Consider the following 26827-nt stretch of genomic DNA (forward strand, 5'->3'; position numbering starts at 1 on the left):
TAGAGTGTCCCTCCCCCTGGGGGATGGGGAGGGGGGGGTATAGAGTGTCCCTCCCCCTGGGGGGGTGGGGAGGGGGGGGTATAGAGTGTCCCTCCCCCTGGGGGATGGGGAGGGGGGGGTATAGAGTGTCCCTCCCCCTGGGGGGGTGGGGAGGGGGGAGTATAGAGTGTCCCTCCCCCTGGGGGAGGGGGGGGTATAGAGTGTCCCTCCCCCTGGGGGATGGGGAGGGGGGGTATAGAGTGTCCCTCCCCCTGGGGGATGGGGAGGGGGGTGTATAGAGTGCCCCACCCCGGGGGGATGGGAGGGGGGTTATAGAATGCTTTTCTTGATCTATATTATTGACCCAGACTTTGGTGTACAGGGCACAATTTCAAAATTTGCAGATGAGACAAAAGTTGGAAGTGTTGTGAACTGTGAGGAGGATAATGATAGACTCCAAGAGGACATAGACAGGCTGGTGGAATAGATGGACACGTTGCAGATGAAATTAATGCAGAGAAGTGTGAAGTAATATATTTTGGTGGGAAGAATGAGGTTAATGCTTGCATTAATACTCTATCTCTGCCTGCACACTTGATGTAGCGATACTAAGTATTCCAGAAAGTTGTCCATCTTTCAGGAGTGATCTTGATCTCTTTTTCTCCCTCCCCTCTCCCTCCCCTCTCCCTCCCCTCTCCCTCCCCTCTCCCTCCCCTCTCCCTCCCCTCTCCCTCCCCTCTCCCTCCCCTCTCCCTCCCCTCTCCCTCCCCTCTCCCTCCCCTCTCCCTCCCCTCTCCCTCCCCTCTCCCTCCCCTCTCCCTCTCCCTCCCCTCTCCCTCCCTCTCCTCCCCTCTCCCTCTCCCTCTCCCTCTCCCTCCCCTCTCCTCCCCTCTCCCTCCCCTCTCCGCGTCTCTCTCTCTCTCACTCCACCCCCCCATTTCCCCTCCTTCCCCCCCCCATTTCCCCTCCTTCCCCCCCCCATTTCCCCTCCTTCCCCCCCCCATTTCCCCTCCTTCCCCCCCCCATTTCCCCTCCTTCCCCCCCCCATTTCCCCTCCTTCCCCCCCCCATTTCCCCTCCTTCCCCCCCCCATTTCCCCTCCTTCCCCCCCCCATTTCCCCTCCTTCCCCCCCCCATTTCCCCTCCTTCCCCCCCCCATTTCCCCTCCTTCCCCCCCCCATTTCCCCTCCTTCCCCCCCCCATTTCCCCTCCTTCCCCCCCCCATTTCCCCTCCTTCCCCCCCCCATTTCCCCTCCTTCCCCCCCCCATTTCCCCTCCTTCCCCCCCCCATTTCCCCTCCTTCCCCCCCCATTTCCCCTCCTTCCCCCCCCATTTCCCCTCCTTCCCCCCCCCATTTCCCCTCCTTCCCCCCCCCATTTCCCCTCCTTCCCCCCCCCATTTCCCCTCCTTCCCCCCCCCATTTCCCCTCCTTCCCCCCCCCATTTCCCCTCCTTCCCCCCCCCATTTCCCCTCCTTCCCCCCCCCATTTCCCCTCCTTCCCCCCCCATTTCCCCTCCTTCCCCCCCCATTTCCCCTCCTTCCCCCCCCCCATTTCCCCTCCTTCCCCCCCCCCATTTCCCTCCTTCCCCCCCCCATTTCCCCTCCTTCCCCCCCCCATTTCCCCTCCTTCCCCCCCCCATTTCCCCTCCTTCCCCCCCCCCATTTCCCCTCCTTCCCCCCCCCCATTTCCCCTCCTTCCCCCCCCCATTTCCCCTCCTTCCCCCCCCATTTCCCCTCCTTCCCCCCCCCCCATTTCCCCTCCTTCCCCCCCCCATTTCCCTCCTTCCCCCCCCCCCCATTTCCCCTCCTTCCCCCCCCCCCATTTCCCCTCCTTCCCCCCCCCCCATTTCCCCTCCTTCCCCCCCCCCCATTTCCCCTCCTTCCCCCCCCCCCATTTCCCCTCCTTCCCCCCCCCCATTTCCCCTCCTTCCCCCCCCCCCCATTTCCCCTCCTTCCCCCCCCCCCATTTCCCCTCCTTCCCCCCCCCCCATTTCCCCTCCTTCCCCCCCCCCCATTTCCCCTCCTTCCCCCCCCCCATTTCCCCTCCTTCCCCCCCCCCCATTTCCCCTCCTTCCCCCCCCCCCCATTTCCCCTCCTTCCCCCCCCCCCATTTCCCCTCCTTCCCCCCCCCCCCATTTCCCCTCCTTCCCCCCCCCCATTTCCCCTCCTTCCCCCCCCCCCACACGCCTCCCCATCACATGCGTGATTGTTGCTCTACTCTCTTCTCTTTCCTTTGTTTTGAACTACTATATGTACTGCCTTTTACACTGCAGTCCTTCCCCTCTTCCCTGCTCCCCACCACTTACTAGTTTAGTCCTTGTGACTGCCCTATTAATCCTTTTCCCTTGACCCAGCCTGGTTCAGTTGGAGCCATCCAGTTCCTTCATGACCCAGTACTGATTTTAGTGTCCCATGAAATTGAACCCCTCTTTCCCTTACCACTCCTTCAGCCACATGTTCACCTCCCTAATCTGCTTATCCCTATGGTAATTTGCACGTGGCTTGGATAATAATGTAGAGCATATAACCCTTGAGGTCCTGTTCTTTCATTTAGTTCCGAGTTCCTGGTTACTTTCCAAACAGGACCATTTTTGCCTATCCTTTGTACAGATCCCAACAACTGGATCCACCCCCTCCCTCTGCAATATCTTTTCAAGCCTGTTCAAGATGTACCTCACCCTGGCAGCAGAATGGTGACATACCATGAGGAACTCTCAAACCTGCTTACAAAGGATGCTATCTGTCCCCCTAATTATTGAATCCCCTACAACTGCCTCCCACCTTTTAGACAGTCTCCAGCTCTAAGGTGCCATGGTCCACATTTTGGCTGTCCGTCTGGCAGTCTTTATCCTTATCCTCACAACTAGCAAGTACATTGTACCTGTTGAATAGTACCAGTTTCTGTGGTTCCTCGTTCTTTATCTCACCTGGGTTCCCCTTACTCTGCACACTATCAGTCACACCAACCCCATTCTGAACCTGCCCCTCTCGATGAGGTGTGACCAGAATCTGGAACAAACTGTCCAGAAACTGCTCCCCCTTCCTTAATGCTGCTCCCCCTTCCTTAATGAGCCAGTGTCTCCAACTCGCAGTCTAGCTCAATGACTGAGCCAGAGAGATTTCAAATGGAGACATCTGCTGCAGGGGGAAACAGTCTCACTGTCCACAAACTCCCACATACTGCAGTTCCGACATACAGCCTGCTCTAGATTAATTAGATCTACTTTATAGTTTGTAAGTTTTTGATTTCTTTTTCTACACATCATGCACTAAGCATTAAGCACTATAAAAATGTAAACACTTAATGCCTCAAGTTTATATTAACCACTACAAGTATTGAAGGCAAAAAGCTGCAGCTCCTTCCCCCTTTGCACCAAATTCCTGCTTGCACCAAACTTTCAACTTTTGCACTCTAGTTACACGGCACTCTTTTTTTTGCCACCACTCTGCGTGACCTTGGACAGAATGCTCCAGCTAACCCCTAACCAGTGTTTTATAAAGGTTTAGCACAACGTCCTTGCCTAAGCTTCATAGAATTCTACCAGACCAGAAACTCGGGTGGGAGCAGAATCAATAAAAGGGAGGTGGATAAATATTTGGAATAGAAAAGCAGGGTAATGGGCCATGGAGAGGAGGGACAGTAGCTTCATGGTCATGAGGAAGTGGTGAATTGGATGAGGGGGCTGTTAAGGAACTCCTGGGACTGGTGTTCAGTTCCCCAAATTGGCTGAGTTGCCTGCTTTGATTGTGAGCACTGGACTGCCTCTTCAAAGTCCAGGACCCCAGCTCACATCAGCAACTTCAGAAAGAAGATTTGTATTAAATAAATGGAATGGTACTACACAGAAGGAGGCCATTTGGCCCATTGTACTTGGGCCAGCTCTTTGCAGGAGCTATCCAATTAGTCCCTCTCCCCAAAGCCTTGCCAATGTTTCCTTTTCAAATATCAAATTAATAAATTCATTACTCACTTTATTTTTCCCCACACCTTGTAGATTCGCCCCATTCTCTTGTAGGAAGAGAGCTGCCTGGATTCAAGGCAACCTGGAAAAGGAGTACTCATCGATCATGGAACAGAGTTTACAGCCTGCAATCTGCCTCCACAAGTATCCCAGGTCCCAAATTGAGGTGTATGTGATGGTTCTGGAGAACGACGGCTCCACCCTAGCAGCCGCTTTGACCTGCGCCTCCATAGCACTGGCAGAAGCGGGTATCGAGATGTTTGACGTGGTGGTGGGTTGTTCCTTGAGGCAGTGTGGAGATGTCTCCCTTCTGGACCCAACTGCAGCTGAAGAGTACAGCGCAGCCAACTCCCAGGAGGTAAATAACGGCAGCTTGACTGTGGCACTGCTGCCTACCCTTAACCAGATCTCGGGGCTGGTGTCTAAAGGAGAGTGGGAAGAGCAGACATCAGTGGAAGCAATCAAGGCTTGTGTTGAGGGCTGTCAGAAGCTGTACTCCGTAGTCCACCAGTGTCTAACCAGATCAATTAAGAGGAAGATTCCACAGCTTCTCAGTAAGGCTTAGATGAGCGCTTATACATGGACATTCCAGTAAATACTTTTCTGAAAAAAAAGTTCCAATTTAAAATGTTTTTTTACTGTTGTATTAACTGCATTTACATGATTCAATTTCAAAAGCATCCTATGTTAAAAGTATATAAAATGGCACCGCATACTGTTGGATTGAAGATTGACATCCCAGGTTCATTTCTCCTCCCTGTGCTGCGTTGCCTGATCTGCGCTGGTGCTGAAGTTGGGGACCTGCAATTGACTTCAGCACCCTAAGCTGGGGAAGGGATAATCAGTCGGGGTTCCTGCTGCTGATTGCTATCCAGTGACTCCTGTCGGAAGTATAGTAGTTGGGACATGATTGGCTTGGCTCGGCTGTGATTTCCCCCATGGTCTAGGCTAACACAGTGCAAGTGGAGTTGTACTCCAGAAAAGTTTGACCTTCAGGTGAAGCAGGGAGAGTATTTGCAGTTGAAATCTAAAATGATATGTAAGTCTCTCTTCACTGCTTATTTTGGCCTGGCCGCAATATTTATTTCCCTCCTTCCTCACTGACTAGATTTCTTCTCTGGGCCTGTGTGAGGTAGACAGTGCAATCTGGGATTGGTCTGGCATTTATCCTGAATAGTCCTTGTGGATTATTAAGACATGCAGTCTATTTGATGGATCAATATCTCCACTAACAGATTTCAGATGTTCTTGTTTGTATTATGGGTAGAAACAAGAAAGAACTGCTTAGTACGTAGAATTAGCATTGAGTGTGCACTGTCCTGCCACGTGAGGCACCTGTGTTAAAATCAAGCCCAAATTAATGAGGTGAATGTCTGCTGGCTGTAAGGCCATTGTGTTAAATGAGCTTGGTCAATCTCAACTTCGGCACTGGGCATCGGCCTTCAGCAGGAAACTGATCAGAATTCATTTTCAGTTCCAATACACTATGGCAGCTGTTGTGAGAAGTGTACTTCACCCTACTGCAGTAATAGGGGCTAAAGCAGACTACTGGGAAGAGTAGAGGGATTTTCGCTCCACACCCAACTTGTAGTGCATCAGACCTGGACGCACTTGATGCAGAATATTCAGAGTGGGATAAGTTCACCCAGTCTATCAATTTGCTAGCTTGTCTGTAATTTTTTTTAACAAATAAAATCAAAAATTCCTGATGACCGTTCTTCTTGTTGTTCTATGCATGTTGGGATGTGCCCTCCCTTGGTAAGTGACAGCTTTGCTGAGTTACAGTGTGGAACATCAATCAGAACCCTGGTACCATAGAACCATGTTCTGGTGGATCAGATGTGAAGTTCCCATTAATGATGGGGGTACTATAACTTGTTTGATGCTCCTGGGTTAAATAATAGGAAAACATTTCATTTTTCTCCATTATGGTTGCTATCAGGACCCCTTGTAACCTATTCTAGGTGTATGCTTGTTTGGATGTCTGGTGAGGACAGGATTGGGCCACAGTTCAATGTCCTTTCCAACACTGTCAAGACTCTCAAATAGGTCACATGGAACAACTACTGGAAGGCTGCCAGTGTGTGGAACTCCAGCACTTCAGGAGAAGAGGGGAAAGAAATTGCCCAATGCATCCTTCACATCAGTTAGTCTAATTGTGGAAGAAGATATTTCTCTTGAAGACTGAAATTATTGTTAAAGATTCTTGTATTAGCCCTCTGAAATGGAAGGCAGATGCATTCTCAGCAGTGACGCTGAATCAATGATAGACTCCCATGGCCACTACCATCCTCTCTCTCAAAATCTTACTGATACCACTGTGATCAGTTACTTCTCTGAGGTTTCCTCTCATGCTGCTCTGTTTCTAATACATCCTTCTACATATCCTTCCTCTTTCCCCATAGCATTGAAATCAAGACGCCTCTCATTAATAGCTCATTGCTTCCCTGGATGGCAAAATTATAGGTTCCCTTGAGCTCCTCCTGCAATGTGCAGAACCAAAGCATGGTCTGAGTCAAAAGAATGATGGCGGACCCCTGCATGTGCGTGCAAAAGACAAGGCTGAAACTTTTGCAACCATCTTCAGCCAGAATTTCCCATTGGATGATCCTTCTCCGCCTCCTGAGATTCCCCACCATCACAAGATGCCAATCTTCAGCCAATTCAGTACATTGCATGCGATATCAAGAAACGGCCGAGAACAAAGGCTAAGGGTCATGACAATATCCTGGCTGGAGTACTGAGGACCTGTGCTTTAGAACTAGCTATACCTCTAGCCAAGCTGTTGCAGTACAATTATAATCCTAACATCTTACCCAACAATGTGGAAAATTGCCCAGGTAAGCCCTTCCTGTTCACAAAACACAAGATAAATCCAATCTGACTAATTACTATCGTATCCGTCTGCTCTCAATCAGCAAAATGGTAGAAGGAGCCATCAACGGTGCTGTCAAATGGCATTTGCTCACAAATAACTTGCTTACCGATGCTCAGTTTGGGTCCTGTCAGCTCCAGACCTCAGTCCAGCCTTGGTTCAAACATGGACAAAGAGCTGAATTTGAGGTGAGGTAAAAGTGACTGCCCTTGACATCATGACAGCATTTCACCACGTGTGGCACTAAGGAGCCTTAGTAAAACTGAAATCAATGGGGATCGGGGGAAATCTCTGCACTGGCTGGAGTCATACCTAGCATAAAGGAAGATGATTGTGGTTGTTGGGCGCCAATTATCTCAGCCTCAGGACATTGTTCTAGGCTCAACCATCTTCAGCTGCTTCATCAATGACCTCTGCATCATCAGGTCAGAAGTGGAGATGTTCATTGGTGATTGCACAGTGTTCAGCTCTATTTACAACTCCTCCAATAATTAAGCGATTCATACCTGCATGTAGCAACACCTGGACAACATTCAGGCTTGGGTGGTAAGTAATATAAATGCAATAATATAAAAGGGAATCCAAAAGTCTTTCAATATGCATATAGATAGTAAAAGAATTTTAAGGGGAGGTGGTGGTGCTGTTTGGGGAACAAAAAGGAGATCTATGCATTGAGTCAGAGGACATGTCTGAGGTACTAAATGAGTACTTTGCATCTGTCTTTACCAAGGAAGGAGATGTTGCCAAAATCATAGTGGAAGAGGAGGTAGTTGAGATAATGAATGGGCTAAACATTGAGAAAGAGGAAGTATTAGGCTATCTGTACTTAAAGTTGATAAGTCACCAGGACTGAATGAGATGCATCAGAAGAAGCTGAGGAAAGTAAGGTGGAAGTTGCGGAGGCGCTGGCCATAATTTTCCAATCCTCATTAGATAGAGGTGGTGCTGGGGGACTGGAGCATTGTAAATGTTACACCCTTGTTCAAAAAAGGGTGTAAGGATAAATGCAGCAACTACAGGCCAGACAGTTTAACCTCGGTGGTGAGAAAGCTTTGAGAAATGATAATCTGGGACAAATGTGGATTAATTAAGGAAAGCCAACAAAGATTTGTTGATGGCAAATCATGTTTAACTAACTTGCTTGAGTTTTTTGATGAGGTAACAGGGTTGATGAAGGTAATGCGGTTGAAGTGTATAATGACTTCCAAAAGACCTTTGATAAAGTGTCACATAATAGGCTTGTCAGCAAAGTTAAGGCTATAAAAGGTACAGTGACGACATGAATACGCAATTGGCTAAGAGAGGAAACCGTAGTGGTGAATGGTTATTTTTTGGACCAAAGGAATGTGTTCCCCCGGGTTCAATACTAGGACCACTGCTTTTCACAGGAGAGAGGGAGAAACTGTTCCCATTGGTGTAAGGTTCGAAAATCAGAGGATACCGATTTAAGATTGATTGTAAAATAACCAAAGACGAAATGAACCTGTGACACCTTGCCAGGGCCTGCCCAACTGTCCCTGGCAAGCCTGCCCCACTCACCACCTCCAGCCTCCATCGCTGACTGGGTCCCACCACTGCTCCTGGTGTTGCTGCTGGTCTTCTGATTGGCTAGCAACACTTGGCGGTGGGGCATCCTGCTTCAGGGGTGGTAGCCATGACCTGAGGCAATTGACTGTCCGAGCCACGCAAAATAACGCGGCTTCTAGGGCGCTGGAAGTGGGATCACCCTCAACCTTCCAGCTGGTGAGCAGTGCCACTGCCTCCACACTAAATCCCAGCCTATGATTCTAAGTAACTTTTGCAACACACAAGTGCCAAGCAATGACCATCTCCAACAAAACAGCCTAACTATCTCCCCTTGACATTCAGTGGTATTACTATCATTGAATCTCCCACCATTAACATCCTGGGGGTGGGTCATCATTACCCAGAAACTTAAATGAGGTAGCCAAATACTGTGGCTACAAGAGCAGGTCAGAGGCTGGGAATTCTGCACCAAGTAACACCTTCTGACTCCTCATAGCATGTCCACCACCTACAAGGCACAAGTGAAGAGTGTGATGGAATAGTCCCCACTTGCCTGGATAAGTGCAGCTCCAACAACACTCAAAAAGCTGAGTAAAATCAATGATGTCACAATACTCAGGCAGGATGCCATGGTACTGCTTTATGACATCACTGCCTACTGCAGCACCTAGCAGGCAACCTTGAGCAATGAATTATGTGTTGGGTAGCTCGGTGCTGGGTTCAATCCATGTTGGGAGAGGTAGGTATTAATTTATTCCAGAAAACAAACAGTATCTAAGTACATTTTTTTAAAAGCTATTTTAACAGGGTCTTGTGCAGCAGGGTGAGCTTTACAGTTGCCTCTAAAGAAAAGATCCTTCAAAATTTGCAGGTGTTCTGATTTGTTTCATGAATTGGAGGGGGACATTTAAACATTGTAAGTTCCAAGTTGCTAAGAATCAGAAGGTTAAGTATAGGATTGACAACTGCTGACACTAACAGCAATTAACTAAAATAACTAAACGACTGTTGACCACAAAGGAGACAGATGGGAAGAATAATGGGAACAAAAAGTAGACATGACTGCTTTGAGGGTCAGGGTCGCAAAAGTAGCTGAGGAAAACCTGTTGAAAAAGGCACCTAGTGGAACAACGGTCACTGCTATATCAGCAAAATATGGGTAAACTGTCAAAAAGCTATATTAGTAATATGGGCAGAGCCCAAGTGTATGTGCTTTAGCTGTGATTGGAGAAGTTTAAAAGATGCACCGTAAGCAATGTAACGCAAAGGATAAATATCGCACGAATCTTTGTATCATTGGAGAAGTCTCCTGGCTTGACCAGTAGAGATTGTCTCCCCACCTGTGTAAAATAAAGACTGCTTGGCAATTGAACCACAGACCTGAGGTGTCGAGTGATCATTTCAGTCATTCCACCTAACAAATTTAATCACAACATTAACAGAGAAAGCATCACTCAGCACACGTGTGCTCCATATAAGACGGGCACAAACAGAAATAAAAACCGAAAATGCTGGAAATACTCAGGTTATGCGGCATCTGTAGAGAGAGAAACAGAGTTAACGTTTCGGAACTGCTAAAAGTTAGAAATGTAATAGGTTTTAAGCAAATGAAAGGGAGACGGTGGGAAAAAGAAAAAAAGGGAACATCTGTGATAGGGTGGAAAACAGGTGAGATTAAATTTCACAAGTGTTCATTCAGGGTCAAAGGAAATGGTGATAGGGCAAGAAAAGAAACAAAAGATGTGTCTAGAGGAGATGTGAATGGCAGAATGATGAACAGTTGCCGTCTGAAAGCAAAAACAAGAAAAACAAGAGTAAGTCCAAAACATGCAAAGAAAAAGAAACATAATGGGGGCAGAGATTACAGTCTGAAATTGTGAAACTCAATGTTGAGTCTGGAAGATTGCCAAATGCCTAATCAAAAGATGAGGTGCTGTTCCTTGAGCTTCATTGGAACACTGCAGTCAGCTGAGAACAGAGATATCAGTCTGAGAGCAAGGTGGGGAGTTAAAATGACAGGCGACCAAGTAGCTCGGGATCAAGTGTGCGGACTGATCAGAGGTGTTCTGCAAAGCGGCCACCCAATCTGTGTTTAGTCACCCCAATGTAGAGCAAGACCACATTGTAAGCCATGAATAGAGTATACTAAATTGAAAGAAGTACATGTAAATTGCTGTTTAACTTGGCAGGAGTGTTTGGAGCTTTGAACAGTGAGAAGAGAGGAGGTAAAAGGGTAAGTGTTGCATCTCCTGCGCTTGCATGGAATGGTGCCTTGGGAAGGGGAGAGGGAGTTAGAGGTGATTGAGAAGTGGACTAGGGTGTTGCAGAGGGAACAGTCCCTTCAGAATGCTGACAGGATAGGAGAGGGGAAAATGTGTTCATGGTGGCATCATGCTGGAGGTGGCTGAAATGACAGGATGATCTGTTGAATACGGAGGCTGGTGGGCAAAAGGTGAGGGGGACACTACCGTGTTTCTGGGAGGGAGGGGAAGGGATGAGAGCAGAGGTGCAGGAAATGGAACGGACACGGTTGAGGGCCCTGTCAACCACAGTGAGAGGGAATCCTCGGTTGAGGAAAAAGGAAGACGTAATTCAAGTGCTGGTGTGGATGGTTGCATCTTCAGAACAGATGCGACAGAGAAACTAGGAGAATGGAATGGAGTCTTTACAGGAAACAGGGTGTGAGGAAGTGTAAAATGAGAACAGAAAGTGCTGGAAATATTCAGGTCTGGCAGCATCTGCGGAGAGAGGAACAGTTAACATTTCAGGTCTGTGACCTTTCATCAGACCTGAAACATTCACTTTGTTTTTCTGATGTTTCATTAAAAAAAAAATGCTGGAAATACTCAGCTGATCGAGTAGCATCTGTAGTGAGAGAAACGGTGTTAATCACTGATGAAAGGTCACAGACCTGAAACGTTAACTCTGTTTCTCTCTCCACAGATGCTGCCAGACCTGCTGAGCATTTTCTGTTTTTATTTTATGTCCTGTAATCCATTGCCTTGTTTGCCCTCCCCAAATGCATTATATCACACCTCTATGGATTGAATTCCATTTGCCACCTTTTCTGTCCACCTGACCAGTCTATTGATATCTTCACTATAAACCACAGAGCCTTACTAAAATGATGATGAACACTGTCCCTCAGAATTATTTGCAGTAATTTGCCCAGCACCGAAGTTCGGTTGACTGGCTTGTAATTTGTTGGTCTATCCCCCAGCCCTCTGGCACTACGCCTGTAGCCAGAGAGGAATGCAAAATGATGGTCAGAGCTTCCACTATTTCCTCCCTTGTTTCTCTTCACAGCCTGGGATGCATTTTATCTGGGCCTGGTGATTTATCTACTTTCAAAGATTCTAAATCCTTCAATATTTCCCCTCTCACTATGTTTATCCTATCCAATGTTTCACATTCCTCCTCTTTAACTACTATGTCTGCATTGTCCCCCTCTTTTGTGAAGGCACAAAGTATTCATTAAGAACCATTTCAACGTCTTCCGCCTCCATACACTGGTTACCTTTTTGGGCAGTAATCGACCTTACTCTTTCCTCTTGCTCTTTATGTATTTAGAAAACATCTTTGGGTTTTCCTTGATTTTACTTGCCAATATTTTTTCATGGCCTCTCTTCGCTTTCCTGATTTCCTTTGTAATTTCAACCCTACACTTGCTATACTCCTCTAGACTTTCTACAATGAACTCTTGGTATCTGACATAAACTTCCCTTTTGTTACCTTATCCTACGCAGTGTGCTGCTTGACATCCAAGGGGCTCTAGATATGTGAGTCCCATCTTTTTTTGTGGGAACCTATTTGTTTTGAACTCTCACTATCCCTTCCTTGAATGCCAACCCCCTGCTCTGCCACTGATTTACCTCCAAGTAGCAGTTTCCAGTTCACTTTTGCTAAACGACTTCTCAGCTTAGTGAAATGGGCCTTTCCCCAATTGAGAACTTTTATTCCTTGGTCTGTCTTTGTCCTTTTCCATAACTGTGCTAAATCTAACTGAATTATGATAACTACCACCAAAATGCTATTCCGCTAATAACCCTTCCACTTGCCCAGCTTCATTCCCTCTCGAGCTGACTTGACCTGCTGAGTGTTTCCAGCATTTTCTGTTTCAGATTCCGTGTCCTTTTTTTTGGTGTTTGGACCGGTTAATATGAATTGTTCTCTGCAAACAATATAAATCCAGACTAACCTGTACACACAAGACAGTAAAATTTATGATGCTGTTCATATTCATGAGGAAGGAAAAAGGGATACCTAATTGCCATGGCAACGCCAGTAATGTAACAGGGGCATAAGAACATAAGAAATAGGAGCAGGAGTAGGCCGTTTTGTGCCTTGAGCCTGTTCTGCCATTCAATAAGATCATGGCTGATCTGATTGTGGCCTTAACTCCACTTTCCTGCCTGCCCCCCCATAAGCCTTGACTTCCTTGTAGGTCAAAAATCTGTCTAACTCAGCCTTGAGACCCAGCCTCCACTGCTCTCTGGAGAAGAGAATTCCAAAGATTAATGAGCCTCTGAAAGAGATTCCTCCTCATCTCTGTCTTAAATGGGAGACCCCTTATTTTGAAACTGTGCCCCCTAGTTCTAGATTCACCCACGAGGGGAAACACCCTGTCAGCATCTACCCAGTCAAGTCTACTCAGAATCTTACATGTTTCAATAAGATCACCTCTCATTCTTCTAAACTCCAATGAGTATAGGTCCAACCTGCTCAACCTTTCCTCATAAGACAACCCCTTCCTCCCAGAAATCAGCCGAGTGAACCTTCTCTGAACTGCTGCCAATGCAAGTATATCCTCTTTATGTAAGGAGACCAAAACTGTACGCAGTACTTTAGGTGGGGTTTCACCAATGCCCTGTACAGTTGTAGCAAGATTTCCCTAATTTTATACTCCATCCGCCTTGCAATAAAGGCCAGCATTCCATTTGCCTTCCTAATTACTTGCTGTAGCTGCATGCTGACCTTTTGTGATTCATGTATAAGGACGCCCAGATCCCTCTAAACTGCCGTATTTTTTCATGGCATGTGGGCATCACTGGCAAGGCCAGCATTTGTTGTCCATCCCTAATTGCCTTTGACAACTGAGTGGCCTGCTAGGCCATTTCAGAGGGTAGTTAAGAGGCAACCATATTGCTCTGAGTCTGGAGTCACATGTAGGCCAGACCAGGTAAGGGAGGCAGATTTCCTTCCCTATAGGACATTAGTGAACCAGATGGGCTTTTGCCAGAATCAATGGTAGTTTCATGGTCACCATGACTGAGACTAGCTTTCAATTTCCAGAATTTTATTAATTCATTGGATTTATTAATTAATTGAATTTAAATTCCACCAGCTGCCATGGTGGGATTTGAATTCATGTTCCCAGATTATTAGCCTGGGTCTCTGGATTACCAGTCCAGTTGACATTACCACCATCCCCTTATTCTGCAGTCTCTCTCCATGTAAATAATATTCTGCTTTTCTATTCTTCCTTCTCAAAGTGGACAACCTCACATTTTCCCTCATTATACTCCATCTGCCAATTTTTTGCCCACTCACTTAACTTATTTATATCTCTTTGCAGACACTGTGTCTTCCTCACAACTTGTTTTCCTACCTATCTTTGTAGTGTGCACTTGTTTGGCTACAGTACATTTAGCCCCTTCATCCAAGTCATTAATATAGATTGTAAATAGTTGAGGCCCCAGCACTGATTTCTGTGGCACTCCACTAGTTACAGTTTGCCAACCTGAAAATGTCCCATTTATCCTGACTCTGTTTCCTGTTAGTTAGCCAATCCTCTATACATGCTAATATATTACCCACAACACCATGAGCCCTTATCCAGTGGAGTAATCTTTTATGTGGTATCTTTTCGAATGCCTTTTGGAAATACAAATACATTACATCTACTGGTGCCCCTCTATTAACCCTGCTTGTTACATTCTCAAAGAACTCTAATAAATTTAGCAAACACAATTTCCCTTTCATGAAACCATGTTGACGCTGCCTGATTCCATTATGACTTTCTAATAGAGTCATAGAGTTATATAGCACAGAAACAGGCCCTTTGGCCCATCGTGTCTGTGCCAGCCATCCAGCACCCAACTATTCTAATCCCGTATTCCTGCACTTGACCCGTAGCCTTGTATGCTATGGCGTTTCAAGTGCTCATCTAAATACTTTTTAAATGTTGTGAGGGTTCCTGCCTCTACTACCTCCATGCAGTGCGTTCCAGATTCCAACCACCCTCTGGGTGAAAAAGTTTTTCCTCAAATCCCCTCTAAACCTCCTGCCCCTTACCTTAAATCTATGCCCCCTGGTTCTTGATCCCTCCGCTAAGGGAAAACGTTTCTCCCTATCTACCCTATCAATGCCCCTCATAATTTTGTATACCTCAATCATGTCCCCCCTCAGTCTTCTCTGCTCCAAGGAAAACAACCCTAGCCTTTTCAGTCTCTCTTCACAGCTGAAATGTCCTGCAACTACTTCCATAATAATGGATTTTAGCATTTTCCCTATGACAGATGTTAGGCTAACTGGCCTAGAGTTTCCTGCTTTCTGTTGCCACCCCCCACCCATCCCCTCCACCCACCTTTCTTGAATATAGTTGTTACATTTGTGGTTTTCCAACCCACTGGAACCTTTCCAGAATCTAGGGAATTTTGGAAGATTACAACCAATGCATCCACTATGTCTGCAGTCACTTCCTTTAAGACCCTAGGGTGCAGGCCATCAGGTTCAGAGGTCTTGTCAGCCTTTTGTCCCCTTAGTTTTCCTAGTACTTTTCCCTAGTGATAGTGATTGTTTTAAGTTCCTCCCTCCCTTTTGCCTCTTGATTTTCTGCTATACTTAGGGTGCTTTTTGTGTCTTCTAGTGTGAACACAGATACAAAGTCTCTGCCATTTCCTTGTTTCCCTTTATTAATTCCCCAGCCTCATCCTCTAAGAGACCAACACTTACTTTAGCTACTCTCTTCCTTTTTATATATTCGTAGAAGCTTTGTCTTTTTATATTTCTTGCTAGTTTACTATTATACCCTAATTTCTCCTTTTTTGTTTTTTTTTGTCATCCTCTGCTGGTTTCTAAACCTTTCTCAATCTTCTGGCCTACCACTAATCTTTGCAGTATTGTACACCTTTTCTTTCAATTTGATACCATCCTTAACTTCCTTAGCAGCGATGGTGCATCCTTCTCGTAGAGTCTTTCTTTCTCACTGCAATATATCTGTGTTGAGAGTTATGAAATATTTCCCTAAATATCTGCCAGTGCTTCTCTACTGTCTTACCTTTTAACTTATTTTCCCAGTCCACTTCAGCCAACTCTGCCTTCATACCCTTGTAATTGCCTTTATTTATTAAGACATTAGTTTCAGACCCAAACTTCTCACCCTCAAACTGAATGTGAAATTCTATCATATTATAATCACTCTTGCCTTGAGAATCCTTTACTCTGAGGTCATTTATTAACTCTGTCTCATTGCACATTACCAGATCTAAAATAGCTGCCGGGTTGGTTCCAGAACTTATTGTTCTAAGAAACTGCTCCTAATACACTTTATGAACTTATCCTCCAGGCTACCTTTGCCAATTTGATTAGTTCATTCTATATGAAGATTAAAATTGCCCACTATTATTGCAATAACATTTTTACAAGCCCCATTATTTCTTAATTTATATTCTGTCCTACAGTGAAGCTACTCGGGGACTATAAACTATTCCCACCAGTGACCTCTTTCCTTTGCTATTTCTTATCTCCACCCAAATTGATTCTGCATCTTGATCTTCCGAGCCAAGATCATTTCTCACTACTGAACTGATCTCATCCTTTATTAACAGAGTTACCCAACCTCCTTTTTCTTTCTGCCTATCCTTCTGAAATGTCAAATACCCTTGAATATTTATTTCCCAGCCTTGGTCACCTTGCAACCACAGCTCTGTAATGGCTATCATATCATACCCACTTATTTCTATTTGTGCTATCAATTCATCCATCGTGCGTGCATTTAGATAAAGAGCCTTTAATTCTGCATTTTTATCATTTTTCCCTACTCTGCCTTATTTGCTGGTGCATCTTATGTTTGTACGTTCTGTCCCTTACTGTCTCACTCTGGTTATCATTACCCGTATTTCTACCCTGCACTATTGCCTTGTACTTCCTCGTTGACTTTCTAAATTGCCCCTCACCTGAACCCTCCCCCCATTATTGAGTTTAAAGCCCTATCTACTGCTCTAGTTATACTATTTTCCAGGACACTGGTCCCAGAGCGGTTCAAGTGAAGCTCGTCCAGACAGAACAGCTCCCTCTTTCCCCAGTACTGGTGCCAGTGCCCCATGAATGGAAACCCATTTCTCCCACACCAATTTTTGAGCCACGCATTCAACTCTTGATCTTATCTACCCTATGCCAATTTGCTCATGGCTCAGGTAGATTATTACCTTTGTAGTTCTGCTTTTTAATTTAGCCCCTAGCTGCTCATACTCCTTCAGCAGAACCTCTTTTTTTTTTAGAGATACAGCACTGAAACCTTAGACCTACCAATGTCATTGGTACCCACATGGACCACAACTGGATCCTACCCCTCCCACTCCAAGTTCATCTCCAGCCCCAAGGAGAGGTCCTTAACCCTGGCACCGGGCAGGCAACACAGTCTTCGGAACACGCACTCTTGGCTGCAGAGAACAGTATCCCGCTAATTATACTGTCCACTACTACTATTACTACTACTACTACATTCCTTTTTACTCCCCCGCACTTGAATGGCCCCCCACACCAGGGTGCTGTTGTCAGTTTGCTCATCCTCCCTACAGTCCCTGCTCTCATTTACACAAGAACCTCAAACCTGTTGGACAAGTGCAAGGGCTGAGGCTTCTCCATTGCTACCTTCTGGATCCCCATACCTGCCTCACTCGTCATCACACTTGTCCCTGAAAACAGACCAAATCTGAAGTACCGAGCCTAAGGGGTGTGACTGCCTCCTGGAACAAAGTGACCAGGTAACTTGCCCCCTCCCTGATGCATCGCAGTGTCTAAATCTCGGACTCCAGCTCATCATCTCTGAGCCGAAGGACCTTGAGCTGCAGACACTTACTGCAGATGTAGTTGCATTGGATCACACTGGTGTCCACCAGCTCCCACATGCTACAGGTGCAACACATCACCTGCTCTGCCATCTCTCTTGTCTTTATTTAACTGATTAGGTTTCAAGTTTAGAAATATTGTCATGAATGGATGCGAACCCCCTTGTGAATTATGTTGTGCATTTGAGTATTAATGTCAACCGTCATTTTATACAGCATACTTTAAGTTTGTACTTCTGTGTTCTGATTGTCAAAATGGAGGAGAGAGGTCAGGTGGGATAGCCACTTGAGAAGAGTCTAGCTTTAGGACCAAGGAGATCCCATATTCAACCTGCTGGACTCGAAACTGTAACCGATCATGAGTACAGCCTGTCCTCCATTATACAGCTGCCGTGTGCTAGAGACACACCTCCCTGCAAGAAACTACAGCCTGTCTTCAAGCTGCATTTTCTCTCTAAGGCCTTTTCAACAAGAAAAATTAAAGAGAAACCACACTTTGAAAAATCCAGCAAGAAACAAACCAACTCGAAGATGAGCTGCAGTAACAGCAGAAAAGGTCTGATTTCAACCTGTTTCCTCTCTGTCCAAAAAGAAGGTGTCTTCAGCGATTTAGCTGTCTCCATTATCACCTTTGAGAGTGCAAAGAAAATGAAATTTGTAAGAGAAGAGATATCTCCAACAGCTCCTCCCCATTCAGCATTTCTAATCGTGATGGCCAATCTTTGGACTTTTGTGGATATTCATATACACTAGTTTTAACTGAAATCCATATTAGCTAGTAGTTAAGATAAGTTTCTATTTAGTAAATGTCCTTGCCTTTTTTTGCCTTTAACCTTTCCCTGAATGTTTGTAAGCATGCGTGGCAAAGTTAAACCCCTTCCTGAGTTTGTGTGTGTAAATAAATCCTAATTCTTTGTTTTAACTTTAAAATCCGTGTTGTTGAAGCGGTCATTTATTATTAGGGTTGAAGGGGGAGAAAGAAATTCAATCACTAATCTAGTTACAGACAGGTGGTTGGAAAAATAGGAAAATTTGATCAGAGGGAAAAAAAGGTAAATTAACTGCCTGTTCGTAACGATATCACTGATAATTTGTAGTGATATTAAGTAGTTTAACTAGTTAAGTTACAAATTTAATACAATACTTATATCTCTCCAGTCCCAGTTTAAACAACTGCACCAGTTTAGAAAGGGGGAAAAAACCTTAAAACTCACCAACCAATCACCTACCTGCTCCCTAATTAATGCCTGTGGGCTTCAGCTCTCAGGTCTCACTGTCTGCGGCTCCCTCTCTTGGATCACTGCTTGTTCTGAAACAGACCAGATCAGCATGAGGTTTATTTTATACTGTTCAGTGAATCAATGATGTCACAATACTCAGCATGTCATGGCATTGCATTATGACATCACTGCCTGCTTCAGCACCTAGCAACTAACCTTGAGCAATAATTATGGGCTGGGATTAGCTCAGTGCTGGATTTAATCTGCGTTGTTGGGAAGAGGTAGATATCAATTTATTCCAAAAAAGAATACTGTCTAAGTACTTTAAAAAAAGATATGGTAAATTATTTTACAGGGTCTTGTGGAGCAGGGTGAGCTCTGCAGCATCACCTCCAAAACAATTCTTCAAAACATACAGGAGTTCGAACCATTTTGTGAAATGAATTTAACTGCTACATCAACAGAGGAAGCAACAATCTCAACACTTGTGCTTTGTATGAAAGAACAAACATACATAGCATATACATACATTATATACCCAAATAGCACATATGGAACAGAGGAGACTGGGAGGAGATGTGATTGAGGTATAAAATTATGGAGGGCCTAGATAGAGTGGATAGGCAGGATCTATTTCCTTTAGCAGAGAGGTCAGTAACAGGGCATAGATTTAAAGTAATTGGTGGAAAGATTAGAGTGGATTTGAGAAATGTTTTCACCCAGAGGGTGGTGAGGAATTTGGAACCCACTGCCTGAAAGGGTGGTACAGGCATAAACCCTCATCATATTTGAAAACACCTGGATATGCACTTGAAGTGTTGTAACCTACAGGGCTACAGACCAAGAGCTTGAAGGTGGGATTATAGACTGGATAGGTCTTTTTCAGTCAGCATAGACACCATGGGCCAAATGGTCGTCTTCTGTGCCATAAATTTTTCTATGTTTCTCTATATATATATATGCATAGATATAAATGTCAACATATAAAGTTACACATATATGTTCACTCACATACATAAACACGCACAGCAAACTGAGCTGCTAAATTTTCTCGGTGCATAGAGTGATCACAGAGCATGAGTGGCCAAGAGGAGCTGGCAGTAGAAGTTTTAGAAGGCGAAGTATTTTTGACTGGAGTCTGCCCTTGGGATCGAGATCTCATGACTGCCAGTTTTTAAAGAAGGAGCTTGTAGAAGACTGGGGATGTGCAGGAGATGGCATGGCATGTGAATAAGACCACTGTCAGCACCTGCAACACCAGACTGGCTTGGTAGCAATTCCACTGGCTGAAGGACATAGCTGCCAAACTCAGCCCATATCAGATGGTGAAAGCACCAACAGGAAGTAACCTACTTGACCTTGGCCTCTCCAATTTACCTTTCATGTCTGTCTACAACAGCAAAGGTAGAAATCACCACCTTGTAGTCAAAGACAACTTGCATTATTCAGCACCTTTAAAATACAAAAACATCCTGAGGTGCTTCACAGACAAAAATTGACACTGAGTCAAAGACAGAGAAATTAGGAGGGGAGATTAAAAGCTTGGTCAAAGAGATAAGTTTTGAGGAGAATCTTAAATGAGGAGGGAGAGTTTGACATTGAATTTACAGCACAGAAACAGGCCATTCAGCCCAACTGATCAATGCTGGTGTTTAACCTGACATCTCACCCTATCAGCAGACCCTTCTATTCCTTTCTCCCTTATGTGTTTATTTAGCTTTACCTTAATTACAACAATGCTATCCACCTCAACTACTTGTGGTAGCGAGTTCCACATTCTAACCACTCTCTGGGAAAAGAAGTTTCTCCTGGATTCCATATTATTGGTGGCCATGTTATATTTATGTCCATTAGTTTTGGGCACCCCCACCCCTCACAAGTGGAAACATTTTTTCCAAGTCTGCCCTATCAAACCCCTTTTAAACCTTAAAATCCTCTATTAGGTCAGCCCTAATTCCAGATATTCCAGTGTGTAGGCAGTCTTTGTGAGAAGCTTGTGATCATCTGTTCAAATATGTCTCTGCTGCATCACCCCTTTCCCCACCAAGCCAAATATCCCCCAAGCCCCTCCCCCCAACTTAGACCTGAACCCACATCTTTCCCTAATTGTTCTCCTGTTTCCCTTCATGCCCTCTCCGAATTCAGCTTGTCCATGAGACCCACCTCCTGCTCTCTTGACCCCATTCTCACCAAACTGCTGATCATCCAACTTCCTTTTCTGGCCCCATAGCAGCTGACATTGTACATGGTTGTAGCCTCAGTTATTGTCCCACTCCCTTTCAAGACTGCCATCCCTACCACTCCTCAATAAAAAAAACACCATCATCACTATGTCCTGACAAACTAGCACTCCATCTCCTACTTTCCACTCTAAAGACCTTGAATGTGTTGTCGCCTCCCAAATCCATACTCAATTTCCACAGCTTCAGTTTTTTGAATCTCACCAATCAGGTTTCTGTCTCTACCACAGCACTGAACTAGCCCTAATGCAAGTCACAAAACTCTGCTGCGCGTATCCTAACTCAGACCGAGTCCCGTTCACCCATCAACCCTGGGCTCACTGTTCTGTTTGGATTGGAAATAACCCACACAGAGATTACTTAATCGACCGTGTTGTCTCACTCCTTTATTCAATATAACCTCCCAACAGAGAGGGCAGTATTACAAAATGATCAGCTCTTACCATAGACTATGCTCCCTTCCCATTTAAAAAAAATGATCACCTCACAATATGATTAACCAATCTCAACGATATCTGCAAAAAATCCTTTTGCCTCAAAACTAATATGTGTAAAATGAAAAATCATCATTTGACAAGAAATAATGAAAAGAACAACTTTCCCAAAATAACACTGCAATATGTATAGGTATCTTGTGTTTTGTGTACAATTTGCTTACACACAGAATCTAATGATTTCAAGTATTTTCAACATACCATTTAGTTAAATGGCCTTTTATTCGACAAAATTTTAAAAAAAATCTTAACCTCTCTCACAATGTGAAGTAGACTATTACTTCCAATTTCCCAATTCCACAAACTTCTTGCTTCTTCCTTCCTACATACTCTCAATTAACCTATCTGGCTTCTTTCTCTTTCTATGTGAGTACCTTCTCCCATTTCCATGAGTTTGACTCTGCTCTCTCAGCATCTCTGACTGTGTCAAACCTGAACTTTGACATTGTTTACCAACTCCACTGAATGGTTGAGACTGTGACGTTGACTGATCAGATTTAATCAAACCCTCTGGCTCACTTTGCTCTAACGGTGGATTCTGTGATACCGGCAAACTTTCAGTTTCTTTGTGATTTTCCCTTTCTTCCCGAATTCCACTTTGGATCATAAAGGGAACTTGGACCATAGGAGAGTTATCAGGCTCTCCTTTTGTCAGATTCCCTCATTCAAGCAAGTGGTCTACATGACACTGACGTAGTCTGTCTCCAGTCTTCACTAGATACGTGAATGCACCTAGTCTCTTTACAGCAACTCCAAACACATACTTCTTCTTAGCATCTCAGTGGCTTTTCACAACGACCTTCTGACCACCACTGAACTCTCTAAGTTTCATGCCTGGCATATTATGACTCATCTTCACTTTGTCTTGTTTTTCTCTGCTTAAGCAAACTAAACCTTGTCCTAGGAGCGTGCTTAAACACTAATTCATAAGGTGAGAAAGCTGTTGTAGACTGTGGGGTTATTTTGTAAGCGGACAGAAAACTGTCCAGCTTGTCTCAAAGGGAACATGGGAATCACTGCCTAGCTTGTCACCTAGCAAATACTTTTGCAAAGACCTCTTCACAATCTGCACACTCCTTTCTGCAGCACCATTCAATGCTGGATGGTATGGTGCTATTCGAGTGTGTTTCACCCCATTCTTACTCAGAAATATTCTGAACACTTCTGATGTAAACTGTGAGCTGTTGTCTGACACTGACACCTCTGGCAATCCAGAAATTGCAAACAATCTTAACAGTTTTGGCACTTGTGGTATGGGGCATAAAGTCAACATTTAACCACTTGCTATAGCTATCTACCAAAGCAAAGTACTCTTTCTCTTCCACTTCAAAGAAATCGACATGTACTCATTCCCATGGTTTCCTTGTGTTTGACCATAGAATGAAAGGAATTTTGGGTGGATCATTTCTCATTCTGAGACACACTTCACAACTTTTCACCAATTCTTCAATATCTCTTTCTACCTTTGGATACCAAACATAGCTTTTGCTACTGCTTTCATACGGACTATCCCCGTGTGCGCTTGCTGTAGTTCTAACAACCTCTAAATCTTAGCAGAATAATGACTCGTAAACTGTAAAGGAGACAGCCTTGATCTACTCAGTTTCATTTCAACGTGTGCAATACTCCTGTAGTTTCTCATCACCACACTGTTTACTCCAGCCATTCAGGACATAATTTAACATTTTACTGAGAACCACATCACTGCGAGTTTCTTCATTAACTTCTCTGGCAGACACTGGCATGTCATTTGTGTCTGTAAAGTAATTCACAAGTAACTCAGTGTTTAAGAATGAATCAATCTTCATGGGAAATCTTGAAAGAATGTCCGCATTTGCATGATCTGCTGAGTTATAATATTTAATATTGTACTGATGGACATCAAAATCAATGCCCACCTCTGAAGCTGTGCTGCCACTAGGAATGATACCCACTTCTTTCAACCAAATATGATTGTGAGGGCTTGGTGGTCAGTTAACAAAGTGAATTTCCTACCGTACTTGTGGAACTCTGTGACACCATATATGATGGCTAACGCCTCTTTCTCAACTTGTGACTAATTTTGCTCTGACTTTGTTAACGTAAGTGAGGCATATGGTACAGGCCTTTCCACACCGCCTTCCACTATGTGAGATAACACCACATATAACCCTTGTGGTGAGGCATCACGTTCTATAACCAGTTGTTTCTTGGATCATAGTGGACCAAAACAACATCACTACTCAGTACTTTCTTCACTTCTTCAAAAGCTTTCTGCAGTCTACAGACCACTTCCGTGCAATTCCGTTTTTGAGCAGTTCATACAGTGAGGTGAACGTGTTAGCTAAGTCAGGGATGAATTAGGAATAATACACAACATTTCCTATGAATATTCTAAGTTCCTCTTTGTTCTCTGGTCTTGTTGCTTTGAAAATCCTGTCCACCTTCTCCTGCGTTGGGTGGATACCTTCACCATCTATTTGGTGACCCAGGTATGTTACTCTTGACACCATGAAAAATACTTGTGCTTTTTTGCTTTGATGTCATACTCTTAAAGTCGATCTAGGACTTCATTCAACCTTACAATGTGCTCTTCCTCTGTCTTACTTCTAATTAGAATCTCATCTAAGCACCAGCATTCTTCCTTCATCCCAGTTAGTACTGGATCCATGATGCACTGGAAAACTGCGGGAGCAATCGACAATCCAAATGGTAACCTTTCGTACTGATACATTTTGTGAGAATGAATGGTAAGCAATTCCTTGCTCTTGTCAGTTACTTCTAATTACAAGTGTGCATTTAATAGCTCTATCTTAATGAGCAGCTTCCTATTGGCTAAATTAGAAAATAAATCTTCACTGGTAAGCAGTGGGTAAGTCATGTTTGATCACCTTATTTAGTGTTTGCTTATAATCTCCACAAATCCGTATGGACCTGTCTGCTTTTTTAACTACCACAATGGGTGCAGCTCATACATTACTCTTCACCTTCATAGTTATGGGAGTTGGTGGCGAAGTGGTACTGTCACGGGACTAGTAATCCAGAGCCCCGGCTAATGATCTGGGGACATGGGTTGGAATCCCATTACAGCAGATGGTGAAATTTAAATTCGGTTAATAAATCTGGAATTAGTCTCATGGTGATGTTGATTGTTGTAAAAACCCATCTCGTTCACTAATGTCCTTTAACGAAAGAAATCTGCTGTCCTTATGTGTGACTCCAGACCCACAGAAATGTGGTTGACTCTTAAATGCCCTCTGAAATGGCCTAGCAAGCCACTCAGTTCAAGGGCAATTATGGATGGGCAATAAGTGCTGGCCTAGCCAGCGATACCCACATCCCACAAAAAACAAATTTAAAAAATGTATCTATCTCTTCACTCCCGTGGAGTGAATTGGTTCCTGGGGGGGGGGGGTCCTCCGTAGGCCACAAATTGCCCACAAAGGAGGTACCCCTCCCAGGCCCGTAGTGTGGAAGTGAGCAGAAAGGCATGGCACTATGCTTGATGGGAAATTTAGCCAAGTTAGGAATAAAAGCTTGTTTTTGTAGGACAAGGAAATAGATCAGCAGAATTCAGCATCTGTATTTGTGTAGTCACGCCGGCAGGCTGCAGGCAGTTAATCGCACCCCTTACTGGAAATAGACTTTGGAATAGACTAGACATAGGTAGATTGTGCAATGATATTAAGAACACGATGGGCTGTTAACCTCAGTAATTAGTATGTAAAACGAACAGAATGTGCTGCTAATGTGCTGTTAACCTGTACCGGTAACCTCAATAATAAGTATGTAAAACGAACAGAATGTACTGCTAAATGTGCTGTTAACCTCAATAAATGGTTTAACAAAGAAGTATAGCATGAAGCTGAGTTGTATCGCACTGATCGGTTGAACAAGGAGGTATAGCATGAATCCTAAATGTATAAACGATAGTATCTGTAACACGAGGGCACTTACTCTGGTGGACCCGACAGACTCTGTTGGAGTCAGTACCGCTGTACCAGACTAAGTCCGCTGGCTCGTGCGCAAATAAAGTAATTGATTTTAAATGGTGTCGCCCCTCCCCCCTGCCTCTAATCCCGACTCCAGGGGGCCCATAAGATCCCTGTCTCTGTGAGTTACATCCAGTCCAAACACCACATAAAAATAACGACAGAGAAGGAATGGATTTTTAAAAATGTTTTGTATGAATAATCAAGGACCGGTGAACATTGTGACACAGTTTGGAAACCCTTAAGTTAAATTTGAGCATGCTTGAGTGGTTCAGAAAGATTGCTCTATGTGCACATGTCGCGTTCCTGCACAGCTCAGTGAATCAGATATGAACTGTGAGCAAATGCGAATTTAGACTGAGTGGTGTCTGTAGTTGCATGAAGAAAAGGCATGAAAGCTTATTTAGGGTCAATGAGGGAATTCAACCCTGACAAAGAGGACTGACGTAATTGTGAACGAAGGCTTAACACTTGGATGAAAGCAAATAAAAATAGGCGATGAGGATAACGTTAATGTCTTCCCCACCATGATGGGGGCAGATGCCTTTGATGTAGTGTCTAACCAGCGCTGGGCAACAGATCACAATACTTTGAGATACACCAAAATAAATGAGATTCTGGACTCCTATCACAGCACAACTAAGAATGAAATAAAAACAAGAAATGCTGGAAATACTCAGCAGGCCTGGCAGCATCTGTGGAGAGAGAAGCAGAGTTAACGTTTCAGGTCAGTGACCCTTCATCAGAACTAGCAAATATTAGAAATGTAAAAGGTTATAAGCAAGTAAAGCGGGGGTGGGGCAAGAGATAACAAAGGAGAAGGTGTAGATAGGACAAGGTCACAGAATAGCTGACCAGAAGATCATGGAGCAAAGGCAAACAATATGTTAATGGTGTGTTGAAAGACAAAGCATTAGTACAGATAGGGTGTTAACAGACTGAAAATTGAACAGCCGCAAGTACAAACATGAAAACAAAACAGTGGGTAAGCAAACTGAACAAACTAAGATGAAATAAAATAAAATAAACACACAAAAAAAATATATTAAAAAAAAGGAAAAAGAAAAAAAAACTGAAAATAAAAGTAAAATGGGGGGCCCATCATGCTCTGAAATTATTGAACTCAATGTTCAGTCCAGCAGGTTGTAGTGTGCCTAATCGGTAAATGAGATGTTCATTGGAACACTGCAGCAATCCCAGGACAGAGATGTGAGCATGAGAGCAGGGGGGAGTGTTGAAATGACCAGCAACCGGAAGCTCAGGGTCCTGCTTGCGGACTGAGCGGAGGTGTTCCTCAAAGCGGTCACCCAGTCTACGTTTGGTCTCCCCAATGTGGAGGAGATCACATTGTGAGCAGCGAATACAGTATACTACATTGAAAGACGTACAAGTAAATCTTCTTGTTTTTATTTCAGATTTCCAGCATCCGCAGTATTTTGCTTTTACAACTAAGAATGAAATTGCATTGAGAGTTGCATTCCATCAATGG

General features: G+C 44.4%; 1 protein-coding gene across 1 annotated transcript in view; it reads left to right on the forward strand.

Moving 5' to 3' along the window:
• setd6 (SET domain containing 6, protein lysine methyltransferase) overlaps positions 1-26827 on the forward strand; it is a 101870-nt gene that overhangs the window by 956 nt on the left and 74087 nt on the right. The window contains exon 2 of the mRNA XM_068049805.1: positions 3974-4298. Within this exon, the coding sequence (XP_067905906.1) occupies positions 3974-4298 (325 nt within the window). The remainder of the gene's footprint in view (positions 1-3973; positions 4299-26827) is intronic.

The sequence above is a fragment of the Heterodontus francisci genome, chromosome 17 (assembly GCF_036365525.1).
Source record: "Heterodontus francisci isolate sHetFra1 chromosome 17, sHetFra1.hap1, whole genome shotgun sequence".
Lineage (NCBI taxonomy): Eukaryota > Metazoa > Chordata > Chondrichthyes > Heterodontiformes > Heterodontidae > Heterodontus > Heterodontus francisci.